The sequence below is a fragment of the Rhineura floridana genome, chromosome 6 (genome assembly GCF_030035675.1).
Source record: "Rhineura floridana isolate rRhiFlo1 chromosome 6, rRhiFlo1.hap2, whole genome shotgun sequence".
Classification (NCBI taxonomy): domain Eukaryota; kingdom Metazoa; phylum Chordata; class Lepidosauria; order Squamata; family Rhineuridae; genus Rhineura; species Rhineura floridana.
Genome location: NC_084485.1, coordinates 67,073,805 through 67,090,456, shown reverse-complemented (window position 1 = coordinate 67,090,456; position 16,652 = coordinate 67,073,805). Strand labels below are relative to the sequence as shown.

At 40.8% G+C, this 16,652-nt stretch overlaps 1 protein-coding gene across 18 annotated transcripts in view; it reads left to right on the top strand.

Annotated features, from left to right (window-relative positions):
• NFASC (neurofascin) overlaps positions 1-16,652 on the top strand; it is a 275,345-nt gene that overhangs the window by 247,996 nt on the left and 10,697 nt on the right. For all 18 annotated transcript variants that reach the window (XM_061632201.1, XM_061632200.1, XM_061632198.1 and 15 more), the window contains 2 exons: positions 5,520-5,651; positions 9,232-9,301. In XM_061632201.1, the coding sequence (XP_061488185.1) occupies positions 5,520-5,651; positions 9,232-9,301 (202 nt within the window). The remainder of the gene's footprint in view (positions 1-5,519; positions 5,652-9,231; positions 9,302-16,652) is intronic.

The following is a 16,652-nucleotide window of genomic DNA, read 5'->3' as shown; positions in this document are numbered from 1 at the left end:
ATTCTTAGCAAGTGAAGTTTAAGTAGGACAGAGGACCTACATTTGCTTTGTGTTACTGTATTGTTTTGGCATTGCCCATTCACTTTGGGCAAGATTTTGTGGATATATGGGAAGAAGATTTTTGATAATTATACTATCAAAAGCACTTTTTGCTTCATTCCACGTTTTAGGTTATCTGACCTTTTACCTTTATATGTCTTTAGAGGCACAGCTTCTATTCTCCAATTGAAAGCTTTTCTAGAATCATCATTTGTTCCAAAGGCCTCCAGTATGAAGAGCTTCATAGCGGACTACTTGTCCTGCCCGAACTCAAGGAACTCCAACCCAGACATGGCTTTTTTTTTCTTTTATTGTAGTAAGAGACAGTTTAATTCAGTGCACTTCTTGAATCTACCTACAGCTTACTCAGAACTCAGCATCTCTCTAGGACTAACTAGGCACAACTTTGTGGCATTAAGACGTTGACTCAGCAACTACTCCCCCCCCCTTGGCTTAAGTAAGGCTGGGCAGGCACCCTACTTGCGTGTGCCAACTGCCACTGTTGGGAGCGCATGTGCAAGGAAAGGTTCTGCCTCAACTGTGTTTCTTGAATCTCTGGCTGCATTTGCCTCCTGGCATGAGGCGAAGGTGGAGCCTCTGTCACAGTCCCATCTTCCCCCTCTAAGGGAGGGGGGCTGCCTGCTGGTGATGCGGGAGAGGGGATGAGTCAGGCTGGGAAACAACTGGCTGGTGAGATTGACTCTCCACCGGGGTATCTGGAGCTGCTGTGGCTGAACTGTCCAAATCCAGAGCTGGGGTGCCTTCTGGGTCCCACTCCTTGCTCGGCCCTTCACCCGCTTGAATATCCCACTCTAAGTCCTCCTCCTCCACTTCGTTCTCATCTGTCCACCCCTTCCCAGCAGGGCTCATGACACTACTCTTCCACAGTAGGGTTTTAACAGGAAAAAGGGATCCATGGTAAATCACTGCCAGTAGTGAACAAGGGCAGTGTCAAAGCACAAATGCCAAGAGGGGCACCTAGCACTTACTGAGTTAATTGAAACTGCTTATACCTTTTGAAAAAACATATAATGATACAGTGGCAGATTCCTTTAATTGAACTTAACAGCTCCTAAAGCTGCTTTTCAAGAAATCAGACTTGCCTCCTGAGAAAGAATAGGCCTTTCAATCATTTTGTGTTTGGCTTTCCTGTTAAAACCCAGGTTGTTGAATGGTTGTTTTTACTGCAGAGGCACTCCTGCACAGGAGGGAGGGTTCAAAAATTTACAGGAAAATCTCTGGAAGTTTTGCACAGAATGGTCATCTAGCAACCTTGCAATTAAGAAAAAAATAGAAACTTTAACCAGGAGTCTATGTTTCTAATAGCTGACTAAAAGATTGGGAGGGGAGTGAAAATATTGTACATAAGTCAAGCTAGAAAGTAGGGTAATTAAAAAGGTGTGACAATAGAGACTTGAAGAGATGAAGTTGAAAAGCTTAAAAGGGCTGAAATGCTTTAATGGAGCTGAGACACTGGAAAATGTTGAGAGACCACAACTGGGTAGCACAAAGGAGCTGGTAGAAAACTACACAGAAGCTGAACTGAGGACAGCAAATTGATAAGTACTGACTTCATGAAGGAAACTGTCTAGTTGAATGTGTTTATTTTTATATGCTCTTATGAATAGCTACTCAAATTGTAAAAATTAGGTTGTGTTTCTAAAATCATTTTCTCAAAAACTGTTTTAACTTGTTGACTTACTAAAGCCTTAGGTAAAATGGGGGGAAATGGTTCGAGGCCTTGTCATTCACTCCATGCCTAAGTACCATACCACTCTATCCACTATGGGGAGCTAATTAAAGTCCATAGGGTTCAAGGACTGTTTAGTGGAGGCAGCTGGAGAGAGGAGCATCTGTAAAGTTAAAAGAGAAGGAAGGGATGTTTTGGCTAGTGTGTTTGCTTCCCGTCCGTCTGTGCCATCACAGTGCAAGAACAAGGGAAGCTGCTTTATGCCAGATTACCTGTCTAGCTGATTTTGTTTACTGGCAAGGGGCAATAGTTCTCTGGGGTTTTTCTCTACACCTACAACTCCAGTCTTTTAACTGGTGATGCCAGAGATTAAACCTACCTTCAGCATGCAAAGCATGTCCCCTCCCCAAAACTGTAGTATACTTTATTGTTGGTTTGAAATACCAAGAATGAGCCATTTTGCAATTGGCACATTGATGGTGGACTTTGAGTGTCAGGGCCAGGCTGAAGTCATGGTCAGCCATACCAAATTTAGAATCAAAGGGTTCTATTCAACTAAGTCCTTCTCAGAGTAGTCCCATTGAAATTACTGAACATAAGTTGGTCATGCCTATTAACTTCAGTAGGTCTACTCTGAGTAGGACTCGCATTGAATACCACCCAGTTAATGTGTTCTCCGATCAGGGTCCTTGACAATGATGACTTCAACTGGAGAAGTAGGTCTTGGTTGACCAGGCAAAAGCAGACAGCCTGGGTCTACCTATCTAAAGCAAGCTTGACCAGTCCAGAGATCTCATACTATCTTCCAGTTGCAGAGGCTCAGGCCTGGTGTCAGCACACACTGTTCTCAGGCAGCTGCCAGGGTCCCATTGCCTTAGCAAGACTCACTATCAATGCCTGTCCTGGGTGTGGGAGCTGCCATTTTAATTTCCCATAATTCCCAGGAGTGATGTTACCTGCTGCCAGGTGAAGTAGAGGGGACCCACCAACATAGTAGGGGGTCCACCACAGGGCATTTTGGCAAAGGCCCCCTTAGTTCTCTCGCTAGTCTTGATGTTGTGTATACCTCCTTTCCTTATATGTGTGCTTTTATCTGGAAGCCGCCGTGAGTTCCAGTTTTGGAAAAAGGGCGGGGTAAAAATAATGATAATAAAAATAAAATAAATTATGAACTTAGAGAGGGTTCTGGGGCCTGAGTGTTTACAAACCATGATAACCTATGAGATTGGACCTCTGCCTCAGACCCCACAGAGACCCTGACACCATGCACATTTTTCATAATCCTTTCCCTGTTTTGAAGAAAATCTGAAGCTGATTTTAGGGAGGCTGGGGGTCCAAATAATGTATATTCACTTATTTGGAGGGAATTAAAATGGAGGGTGACCTCTAATATATTTGCATGTCCTCCTGTGATCAAACTCTTGTTTTAAGTAAGTACTGCGGAACTGAGTACTTAATGTGAGAAGACCCAGAGAGTCTGGGGAAGGTCCATTGGCTACGAATATAGAGTGTATCTTCATTATAATGTTGGCAGAATTTCAACTCTGTGTGGTTGTGATAATCTTCCATTAGTGCTATTCAGGATGTTTTTAATTTATTGTCAGTAACTTGAAAGCTGCTTATACATGTTACTTCCTACTGGTGTTCTGATAAAGCCATTAGGTTACGGTTTAATTGCACAATTCCTGTTTGATTCACAGGGAGGAAAAATTCCCATTGATCATGAATCCAACCATTAAGCCCTTTCACAATTTGCTCTGAGTGAATCATTCCTACAACGGAGCATGCATACAATCTTGATGAGCTGTGCTTTTCATGAAGTTTGAAATGTACTAGTTTTAAATTAGGTGCTCTTGAAAGTTTGTTTTAGTGATCTAGGATGAACTTTGCCCAAGAAAACAAAGTGCTACACAAGCTGTAAGTTGACATCAGTGAGTTGCTGTTCATATGTTCTACCATCCCACAATGGAATATTACCCAGATGGTCAAAATGAGTGCAAAGACCATGGAAATGTGTATCAGTTAAAGTAAGAACAACAAACCTTGTAGCGTTGTATTCATTTTCCTTTAATGTCAACAACCGATGGGGTTGGTCATCTGCTCAGGTCCAATTGCCAAAAGAGGGGCCACTCATACCAACCGTCACCATTACTGTACATGTGGGAATGGCATGTGTGTTGCTTAAGCCAACCAGTTGAATTTATGCTTGGTCACAGCCTACATCAGCACTAAGGAGTCAGTAAGAGCCAGTGGGAAGAGGCATGGATCATGTGCAATAACACCAAATTGTAAAAGACCACAAAGGCAAGCTTCACCCTTTTCTATGGAGGAAGAGAGTGCTGACCAAACAAGCAGCAAGATGTCTCCAATTGGTCTGGTTTGGGAGTCAGCACTGCCTATTGCTGTTAGCCCTCCCTCTTACTTTAATCTAACCTCTGGATACTTGCATATGGTGTTATCATGGAGCAATGCATTACTCATGCACCCTTCTTCCTCTTATTCCCCTTTGCATCAGCCCCCTCCCTTTTTGCTATGTGTTTATTTCCTCCAATAATCTAAGGATCCCCTCTCGTTAACTAAAACTCATTAACTAAAAGGGGAAGAAGGGGTAAGTTCTTCTGAATGTAACCTTGCATGTATCCGGTTCATACGATGAAGGCAAAAAAAAAATTGGTAGTTGCTCCGTAAATATAAAACCTTAACGTCTTTCTGAATTTCTCTAAAGCCTTTGATGATGATGGCTGCTAAGTTTTGATAAGCCAATGTTAGGCTGACAGGGGGCTATCTGTGAATGTGTTGTCATCTCCTGCAAGCATTTAGGATTAGTGAGAGCCAAAACATATCACTCAGTTAAAACATATCACTCAGAATTGTGTGTATTCTGTATGGGATTCCATATAGCTGTGATGCAGTTTTCAAGACTCTGAATTACGTGTTGGGAAGCCTTTGGACTTATCTGTTTGTTCTAGCTTTGTGCCAGATAAACAAATACAACTCCTTGGTTGTTTCTTGAAATCTTTCACACCCTCTTTTGAGGTACCACCTACAACATTTTGCATTACTGTAAATAAGAGATCAAATCTGTTACCCAGCTTCTTCTGCTTTTCTTCCATATTATATACTTCTATTTCTTAAGGTAATACCATATGTTTATTTCTCTGCCTCACTCCGCTCTATCCACCACTATTATCCTTTGCCATCACTTCTACCCTTGGATCTGAATTGCCACTGGTAGAGCTTGGGTTGTAATGCAAGTGTAAAGATAAAATAACCCAATATAATGTCTCATATCCAAAACATCTTCATGCGTGCGCGCGCGCACACACACACACACAAAGATAATGACATGGTTTGAACATCACATAAAACCATAGTTAAAATGAAGCTATGGTTTAATGTGTCTAAACAGTATACTGTCTCCCCTCTTCCTCTGGTGTTTCAGGGAGGAAACAAACCAGACACAGGATTCATATTATATGTGAACCAGAGCTCATGGTTTGTTTCTCCCAAACCACAAGCAGTAAGCCAAGAATAAGCCTTTGCTTCAGCTCATGGTTTGAAGAGAAACAACCTTTAGTGCTGTTTCACATGTACTGCAAACCCACCATTCTATTTGTTTCCTCCCAGGTGGGAATATGGGTATTGAGAGCAATTAGTTCCCCACTGTGAAGGTTGGGAATGGATGAGACAGGGAAAATCTAATATCCTTCACTTGATATTTTCATTTATCTCCACTGTATGGATCAATTCTATTCTTTTTTAACTTTTCGTTTTCAACTTCTCTTACTAGCATATACTAAGAACCATGGGGACATTGCAACTCAGGGCTGGTTTATAGGACTGATGTGTGCCATCGCGCTCCTGGTCTTGATTTTGCTGATAGTTTGCTTCATTAAGAGAAGCAGAGGAGGGAAATACCCAGGTAAGAGAAACAGCTGTCGACTGGTATACTGTTGTTGGGTTTGACGTATTTATTCCCATATCTAATTAGATGTTCTGATCTTAACTATAGCCTTCCCACTGGAAGGATTTAGTCCTACAGTTTTTGAACAGCTGTGGCAACAAAAAGAATTAATCTCATTAAAGGCAGGACAAGAGGACTTCCAGATACATAGGAGGTGACACTTCATCTTACCTTTGTTAAGATTTGAACTCACATATGCTATATGTCTTGGTTCATGCCATGTTTGCAAAATTTCGCTGGGGTGGGGGATCTCATTAAAATGTTCAAAAGAGGAAAGGGGGAAAGGCTTAGGGGTAAAATTACACTTCTCCTGGCACCCTTTTGAATTGTAGACGATGGTTGTGTAGTAACTACCATGTTATCTCCCAGGATCAAATGTAATAGGTCTGCAGCGCAAGAACCTTGGTACCAGATCTTTAAATAAATATAAAGGCTTGCAGCAGGCAGCTTGTAGGCATTATGTTGCAGTACACAAGAATGACAAGCAAGTTCTACAAAAACAAAGATCTACATCCATACTCCAAAAGAAAATAATGCCCTACCTAAAGTACACAGCATGATGCTTGTTTATGGTTAGGTCCAAAATACACATGACATGGGACATCCATGATCAGATCTCCTAGAAAAAATAAATTATAGTATTTAATGCAGTTATGGGGGAACTCCATTTTTTATTATTATTAGGGGATTTGCACTGGGGGAGGGAGTGTTTAACCCTTTTTTCTGCGCTGTTTTCACTGTCAAAATTGCACTGACCCCAACTATTAGCCACAGTAACTGTGTCTGGCCAGAAATAATAATGAAAGAGGAGGTGAGAGGCAATCAAATGACAGGAACCAAGACATCCCTTTTTTAAAAATCGAAGATATATTTTTCAGTGGATGGATGCATTTCCATTTCTTTAGTCCCACAGTCCTTTGCCAATATTACATCCTTGCGTTTTGGCCTATTCAGCATAAAGAAAATGTGGAAACATATTGATTTTATTTCTTAACTGCCTGTCATCAAAATATTCCAGGGAGTTGTACAAAACAGTAAATTAAATTAATTCACACAACATATAAATACAATTCGAAACCAAGGAATATGTATAACGAAATACAGCAAGACAAAACAAAAACCCAAGAAAAAATAATCTATAATCCAAAATGCCTCTGCATAAATAGGAAGGTTTTCACCTGGCACCAAACAGCTTGTAATGTTGGCTTGTAATCAGTTGTCTATTATATTCAAACACCGTATTAAGATACTAGATCCTCGTTCTTCTAAATTAAGTGCAAAATGGTGTGTGTGCACATGTACAGTTATACACTTGTTACAAAATGGTATATACCCAACAGAATCTATCTGGGGATCCTTATTTCAAAGTGTGATGGTGGAGTGCCGACATATCTCTATAAAAATGCACTTAAGAGCACTGAATAGTCATATTAAGAATCCAAGAAACATTCTTTTTACGTTACAATATTTGTGCTTTAGAACCACTTCCAAGCGATAATCTTTTACTACTACTTTCTTATATTTTATTACTATTGTGCTGTGTGATAGTGGTCCTTTTAAAGGACTGCATCCAAGTAATATCAGAGCAGCAGTTTTAAGAATAAGACACATGGTCTTGATGTATTTGTCTCACTGTTAGCTCATGGGGCAATTTTCTCGCTATTCTAAGGGCCATGTGCACAGGAAATGCCATGCATACTACTAATAGTAAACCCTACAGTACCATCAATTCATTTCTGTTTCTCTCCAGCATGACAATTTTGAGACAGGCATTCAAAATGCAGGAAACAGTAATAAATACTTCAGTGGTAGCAGACACTTGAATCAAAATCTTGCTCAGCCTGGGATTTATGTGTGTCATATTTTGGAGATTAAAAACATGAATGATAATGACTTTACACATACATCTGCAAATGGCTGTGTTTTGTCCAAAACATTTCTATGCCAGTTATTCTTCTTTGTTCATATCCTTCTCATCTGAGATGAGACCAAGTGCTAGACAATGACCAAGTACAAAACAGCAGATGTTGGTAGATTAGCAGTAGGACAATCCTGCACAGGTTTACTCAGACCTAGGGATGCATGGACCCACTCTATTCCATTTTTGTGTGGATTTTTAAAGAAAAATCCTTTAAAATCCATACAGAAATGCCAAGGTAATTAAAAAAGAATACAAGGCAGTCCGAGGGCCCATGTGAATAATGGGGACAGCCATGTTTTTTCCATACAAAGTGTGATGGAACATCATTGAATCCCATCGCTCCCAGGGAGACTTGCTCTACTGCATTCAAAGGACACAGAGACACGGAGCCCCCACACACTAGCCGCTCTAGGCTGTAAGTGGCTGGATCCACCATTTTTACAAGTTTCAAGGACAGAAATCTCTTTTAGAAGAATGGAGGCAGGGATGCAACCCTCATTTTGAAGGTGCATCTATGCTCCAATCTGGGTCATGATTTGCCCAGATATATCATGGGAGTCTGCTTTGGAATCACTTCAACAGATTCCTTGCCTGTCCCTCCTCAGAGGTCAGTCGTATTGAATTCAGCATGGCTTGCTCCCTGACTTTCCCGAAGAGTCCTGGGAACTGTAGTTTGTCGCAGGTTCTATGAATTGCAACTCTGTGAGGAGTAAACTACAGTTCCCAGGATTCTTTTTGGGAAGCCATGTGCTGTGGATGTATGGTGTATATGCAACCTGTGTGTGTTGGTATTTATTGATTTAAGAATATTTATAATCTTCTCTTCACGCAAAAGTCCCAAGATAGAAAATCTATAAATATCAAAATACAGATATTATAAATTGCTTTGAGATGTCCCATAGGAAGTGATCTATAAATAAAATAATAGTAATCTAATAATAATGTAAAATAGAACCAAAGCAACAAATTCCACAGTAAAGTTTGAAAACAACGAAACCCCAGGCAGCAGAAGCTAAGGAGAGCACTCTTTGTCCAGGCATGTGACCCCACCCTAATGGCTTGGGCAAAGAGGTGCATCTTATCTGATGCAGTTTATCCGAAGGAACGCCTCCAGCATCACCAATCATGCCGCCTGATAAGATCAGCCACCCAAGACCTTCTCTTGGTCCCACCAGTTATAGTGGCTAGGCTGGTGCGGACCAGAGAGAGGGCATTTTCGATCATGGCTCCCACCCTCTGGAATTCCCTCCCATTCGATCTTCCCCATGTCCCCTCCCTGTCAAGTTTCCACCGGACTTTGAAAACCTGGCTGTTCAGGCAGGCCTATGGGACTTCTGGGGTGGGTTAGTCTTTTAACTGTTGTTATTAACTGGTGTTTAATTAATTATTGATTATGGTCTTTTCTTGGTTTTTATATTGTATTTTACTGTATTATGTACGTCGCCTAGAGTGGCCGTTCATTTGGGCAGATAGGCGACTCAAAAATAAAATTTTATTATTATTAGTAGTAGTAGTAGTAGCAGTAGTAAGTGTGTTTAAGATTGCAGCCTTGAAGTTATGAAAATAAGACACATTCTTTAATTTTAAACTTGTTATTATCTGCATATATTTCCACAGTGCGAGAAAATAAAGATGTGCCCCTGGACCCTGATGATCAGAAGGTAGATAATGGGTCATTTGATTACAGGTATGTTTCCTGCTTGGCATGTATGATAGGCATTTTTATTCTGCACTCCACCTGCCCATTAAAAATTGTCCGTTCAAGGATCATCAAGAGATCACATTCTCATACATTTCCATTTTCTACCACCTCTTGTTCTATTATGTCTCAAAGATTTCTGCAAAAGAAAAAAAAGTGCTAATCTCCACATGCAAATAACTCGTGTGATACACAGTTCCTTGAATAGTATTGTGCTGATAGTGGAGATAGGGCATTCAAATGTGCAACCTTCTTATGCATTCTGAAATGGTACAGTCTTATGAATTTTGCATCTCATTATTTATCTGCATGCATAGATTGGCTCTAACCTCCTTAAATAGCTGAAAGATAATATAATGTTCCTTAGTATCACCACAGCGAATAAGAAAGCTACATGCAAAAATTTGTTTGATCTGTCGTGCACACCAGATTAGGGTATTCAGAAAGGCATCTTAAGGGCTTTTCAAAAACTTATCTCACACAGCACTGCTGAAAAATAAGTTAACCAAATCTTGCTCGGGCTGTAGCCTTTTTTTTTTTTTTATCACACTTCTAAAACTCAAAGACAATCTTTCAAGTACAGCAGCCACTTTTTCTCTCAGCTTCCCAAAGCAAGGTGTTTTCTTTGGCTGTTCACAGATGGGTCCTGCGTTCAAGGTTTACATTTGTTTCCCCAGTGCTTCCAAGGCACTGAAAGAGGTAATGCTGCTAGCATTTTGTTAATCTATGTGATTTACAGCAAACCTGCTCTTTTGTACATCAATGCTTGCTTAGTGCTTTTAAGCAAAAGTCCAGCTATTCAATACTCACAGGATGATTTACTCAGACTCAGGTGACCAAAGACATTTTGCCGCTTGAGGCAGAGCAGCAAATAGTGCACCAGTCAAGGTGCATACCACTAAGGCCATGCAAGTTATTTTGGCACCTGAAAATCTCATAAGCAACTCTCCCTCTCCCTGGCAGTAAAAATGTAACAATAACTAAATAATGAGCACTTTGTTGCCCAAAATCTGCTGCCTGAGGTGGCTGCTTCACTCCACCTAATGGTAGGACTGGCCCTGCTCAGGCAATGGTTCATTTAGAATGGAGCTTCCATGCATTTCTCCCATGTTTCCAGAATTACTTGACAGAAATACAAAAGGGCTTGATTTAGAATGCAAAACAAGATCTAGTGTCATGGCTAGTAAGCCGCTCAAACAGTTCCCTGCAGAACTTTGAAAGAAGCACTGTGTGTAACACTTGCAGTATAAAACCACACAAGTAAAGGTAACATGGTAAGATTGAGAGCTAAGCAGTTGTAAATTTCAGAGTAGCTGTTACCATGTTATTCCAATAGTGGCCATTTTCCCCAAAATGATGTAATAGCCATTTAGGGTACAGTGGACCACATTCAAACTTGTTGCGATAGCAGAAGCCAGTGCAAGAATTACCACCAGCACAATGGGACTTCCCTCCTTCCCCCCCTCCACACCCTCCTTGTGGCCTCTCCAAATCTGCTCCAGAGGGTTGGGAGAATCCCCAGGACAGTGCATGGGGGGAGGAGATGGGAGATCATTCCAAATCATCCTGATGACTGAAAACTCTCCAAGCTAATGAACCCAAAATAAAAAAACATGATTTACACCATTTTTAAAAGACTTCTTCTGTAAAAACCGATTTTATCAGGCATGGATAGCCTTTAGGGAGTAAATGAATGTGTGTAGATGAAGCATATCAAGATATTGAGAAGCACCAGTTCTAATCCAAGTAATCCATTCTGAGAATACAAATTGCACACACACCATACGTTTGGAGCATAGTGAAAGCACACACACACACATTGAATCCTGGGAACTGTAATTTATTCCTCACAGAGCTACAATTCCCAGCACCCTTAACAAACTACAGTTCCCAGGATTTGGGGACTGTGTGCTTTGAGTGCACTTTATAGTTATGGTGTGTATTAACTAGTATTCTAGGTTAAACTGGAATAACATTTCTTAATGCATGGCACAGAAACAAACTGAGATTGCAAATAAAGACAATATAGTAATATGGCAACAAGACAAAATTGCATGATATGAATGAATGAAATAAATCCTTTAAATATCAGCTATCAAAATCCTTGATCTTATAACTGAATGCTCATTTTGCAGAAGCATTCAGTGTTTTGCTTGTCTAAGCATTGATATTAAGCTCCTCAATCACATCTTTGGCAGCATTAGCACATCAAAGACTAAACCATAAAATGCACAGAAAGTTCCCCTCTAGCCAGCATGAATAATACCTGGCTTAGCATTATGTCTGAAGTAGACATTCCAGTTTGTTTCCCAACTAATCTGGATGCTATACCAAGGTTTATTCTTGGCTTACCAATCATGGTTTGTTTGAGCAAAAAAAGCCTACGATTTCCAATTCAGGCATAACACTGCCAGGAACCATGGGTTTGTTGTTCCTGCTGTCTAGAGATGTGGTGGGGGACCTTTGACTAATGGGCCTAATTAGGCCAGCCAGGCTTCCCCATTTGGCCCGTGAGGTTGATTGAACCGAAGCACACCCACCTGCTCTACATTCTAATTCATATACGACATCAGGTGTGGGGCCAAACACTGCTTTACAGGCACTGCCAACCAGTGGCATCAGTGGCATCTTGAAAGCCCTATGCATAGTGCCCTGCATGACTCTTTACAAGCCCCAACAACTAATTGTCGGTGCTTGCAGAGAGCAGTATGTGGCACTGCTCAACAGATCATCAGTGGTTGCACAGAGCTGTGTGAAGAGGTTTGAAGCCCCGTATACTGCATGTTCTTGGCCACCTGTCAAATGTGGCCTGCTGGGAACAGGGGAGGTAAGGATCTGGCCTGCCAGCAGTATCCAATTCCTAACTCCTAGTCTATGGGAAGAGTGATCTCTGCATTCACAGGAAACTAATAATTATAGTGCAAACTTTGTACTTTGAAGGCACTTGCTTTGACAGCCTTTTTTTACATTTAAATGGAATGCTTTATTTAAATTGTTTATAATTTAAATCTGATATTTTACTCCAAAGCATTTAAAGGCCAAAAACCTGGTGCTACATTGCTTTTTGGAAAGCAATTTGAGCATCCTTTATTATTACCACTACTATTATTATTTATTAAATTTATATCCCATCTTTTCTCCCAGAAGGAGCCCAGTGTCATCGAATGTGAAGACACATTTGAAAGTGACATGACAGTTGGGATTCATTGCTTTCAAAGCAGCCGTGTCAATTTCTTATATTGTATCTTCATACTATATCTGAACTCTGTTATATATTCTTGACACCAATCGCCCTAAATATGGCATGCCTTAAATTATTACTTAAACATCCTCATTATTAAACCTCTAGGCTTTGATGGCAAGAAAGGAACCACCAAAGACAGTGAAATCTGACCAGAGTTGAATATTTGTCTCTAACAGCCAGCTGACTGGCTGAAGCCAGCTCACTGTTGTGGATATGTCAAAGTGTGCCATTACCCAAAGAACTAGGAAAGCTGTAGGCAGAGATTACACTCCCTTCAGCTAGAGCCTTAGAAAGACGCTGTGTGTGTTTGTGTTTTGTTTCCTGGCCCCACCCCAGAACCGCACATAAGTTAATGCAGAGTGTTAGAAAAGTGACCCATCCCATAAGCAGTCAGAAACAAAGGGAGCTGACACAGAAATGAAGCTGCTGCTTAAGATTCACAACTATTGAGATGCAAGGCTAGAGAAAGTTACTATTAGTGCTTGAAAGGTGAACACGATCTGTGCTGACATGCTTTCTTTATTGGTTCTCTTCCTACCTTCATAGAATCATGTCTAATATGCTCTCATTATATCCTTCATATCCCTAGTGTCCCGTACATGCAGCATTCCAATCGCTGCAGTCTGTAATTAAGAGATAATGTTGCTTCTTTTTACTTAAGTTACAAGGATACCATTATTCTAGCAGCAAAGAAGTTTGGAATCCCATGTCCTTAAATAGCATTCTGTTCCAGTCACCATGCTTCACTATACCAACTGATTTGGTTTAGAGAGAGAGAGGAGAGAGCAGGGAAAGCAAGTCAGAACTAGAATTTTAAAACTTTAGGCACACTGTTCTAGTCCAAACTGCTCCATCCTCCTCCCCTTATATTTTCAGGTGACATTACTGGGCTCCTACTAAGCCTAACATGGTGATTTCAAGATGTACTAAACTAAAGGTCCCTGTATAAAATATGGCAGTAGCAAGTATAGAGAATTAGCAATTGTCTGGTAAAAACTAAGAGCATTTGCCTATAGCCCAGACTCCTGGCAAGTGGATTCACATGATCCCAGATAGCATTTCTGCATCAGATTTTTATTTTTATTTTTTGGTGACCATTTCATGCTACCTGAAGTTGGGGCTATGCTAGGCCAGTTTTCTGACCTCAGAAGTATCTGCTACTTGACAGAGAGAATTCCTGTTCTTGATAGGACTTAATCCCATATTCTTCCAGAGCCCCAGAGCTCATTGAATACAGCCACCAAGAAAGGAGCAAATACATTTCATAATGCATTTTCTTGCCTGTTTCACCCATTCTCTATCTCTCTCTATCTCTCTCTCGCACGCACACACACACACAGGCAAATCTCTGAGTGTTCTTTGTAATGTATGGAAGAAATGTGTCTTCCCCTTTAGTCCACATTTCAAAGCCACAATATTTACCTGCCTCCCAGGCTATCTGCTCATTTGGTACAATCTCCACATGGTGGAAACATAACATAGAAGCACCCCCTCCCTTCATTTGCCAAGTTATTTTCTGCCGAAGTCAAGCAAAGAGCGGACTTTTTTCTTTCCTAAAGATAGCCTTTCTAGAGGAGCTTGCTGCACTTTGCATCATTGGAACAGCATGATGGAGCACAGGCCTCGTGGCTGTTTAGCTGCCTTTTTTTAGCACATTTAATGAAGCCACATGGGGTTGTATCTTTGCTGACAGCACTTCTATCCTGGTAGCACTCCCCCACCGCAGCTCAGATCTGAAGGCACACCTCTTTTTTTAGAGTTGATTTGCAAATTATATATTTTGATGGATATGCACAACTGTGAGTGTTCTTCTGAACCTAGCTTCACTTAGTACAATAAGGTGGCTAGTTCCTTCAGGGGGTAAAGCATCCATGGTGTGTTTTTTTGTTTTTTAGAGCTGCCCCCTGAAATGCATACCTCATCATTACACTCTCTGATTAGGCTGTTTCTACTTCTCTCTCTGTTTTATTCCCATTCTTTCTTCTTTCCTACTTGTCTTTCTACATGGACCATGAAGGTCTCTTGAAAGGTAGGACTGTGGACTGCCCCACAATCTGGCACACTGCTTTTTCTTTCAGCAGTTCCATCACTGAAACATACTTATTCTCTACCACCCTTCCCTATCTCTCCATCATGCAACTTCATTTAACACCATTAAAGAATAACTTACTATTCCTTACCTTGAGATTTCGGGCACCCTGTGTCGAATGAGTTGCATTCTACCTGCAGATTTGGAGCCATTACCACAACTTATTGAATTATCATGGCCTCAACTTCATCCCCTTTTCTGTGACTAATTCTTATATGTGCGGTGACAGCCACTGGTTGGTTGCGCACTTAAAGGCAGATTATTCACATGAAAAAGAGTCTTCTGGTTTGGAGTTTGGAGTAGTTTCATAATCTCAGGTAAGGTATGATGTGCCTCTGATGTTTGAAAAGCAAAAGGCACCTGATTTCACATGCTGGGCAGTAAAACAAAGGATGCATGATGAAGAAAAAGCTGGCAGCTCTCAGAGGCCTTATGTCAGTTCATACTGAAGGTTACCTAGAAATCTTGCACTGACAATATAATCATTCTGACATATGCAACTCATGACCATGATGCCCCTAAACCTGTCTGACTCAGGCTTCTCTTATTTAATACCTTAAATAAGCTGCAAGTTTTCCATTTAACAAAATACATAAATTGTTATTTGTGTATTAATATTTATATATTTTCAGGTTCCTAATGCACTAACAAGGCAACAAAGTCCTCTTTGGCCTGCAGTCCAGAGAGCCAGGTTAAATAAGGCACAAGAGAATTTCTAACATTTTGCTTTTTAATAGCAGCCCTCTGATAGCCACCTGCCATGTAAGTGGGGGGCTGCTCTTTAAGGGGGGGAATAAACTCAAAAGCCCCACTGGGCTCACTGTGTTAGCAGTATGGTTCTCTGGACTGTAGCCTTTGGAAGATCAAAACCAGCCAGGAGTATCTGGAAAACTTTACTGGACTGGACTGATGTATTGGGCATGGGTGTGTGTGGAAGGACATTCTGATGCAGACTAGATAAAATATATTTTATCTGCATACTCCCTATATTTGAAAAATGAAGATTTCAGATGAACATCTCTTGAGTTTTGCCATTCTTGCTTTGTGCCTTCGTATATTCTCTCCACTTATCTTGGGTAGAATTGCTTCCAGAACCACTGGTTGTGAAATTAATATGCACAGTTGTATTTGGACAGCAGGTGAAACCATGCTAGCAAAACATGGGTTATATGTTTGTTGTTAGATATGCAAAAGTAAGACCAAATCCCTTCAGATGGAAAAGAGCAGAATTTCCTTTTAACAATAAACAGTGTTGAGCCTGTGTAATGCAAGTTATCCAGAAGAGGTTCCCACTAACAGTAGCAGGCAGCTGGTCTCTAAAGCATAGAGAGAGAGTGTACCTTTTGCATACTCCACAACTGATCTATGGGACTCACCATGACAAGAGGTAGTGAATTGATGTCCAGGACTATGAATGGAGGCCACAAATTTTATTGGAGACATTAATATCTGTTGCGGGCCTGCACAAATCATGGCCCATCAAAGGGAGCACAACCAGCCAGCCATATATGGCAGTCCATTGGATGCTCTTGTAGTTCCAGACACCTGCAATAACAGTAGGTTTTTGAACCCCTAGAGAGCCACTATGCACAGGTTGTGTTCTGTTTGGCAGTTTTGAACAGGATCAGGAGGCATGATGGCACTACTTGGTCTATATTCTTTACATATATAACCTCTGTAGATGTTGGTAGTGGCCACTCTCTGACAAGATGGCGAGCTATATGGACTATTTTATCTAGCAAAACTGTTTTCATGGCAAAACACAAACATATGAAACTAAAAAAAAACAGGCCAAACTACAACATGAAACCTTAAATGATCTTATTCTATGTCGTGATGTAAAGTTGAGCCTCATAATAATAGCAAGGGATGGAGTGTTTATTTATTACACATCCATCTTTTGAGCAGGATTGGCTCCCAAAACAGTTAACACATGCTGGTACAGTTACATTGGGGTATACATAACAGTTTCTTATAGCTCTTGGCACTTGATCCCTCCAGAGAGG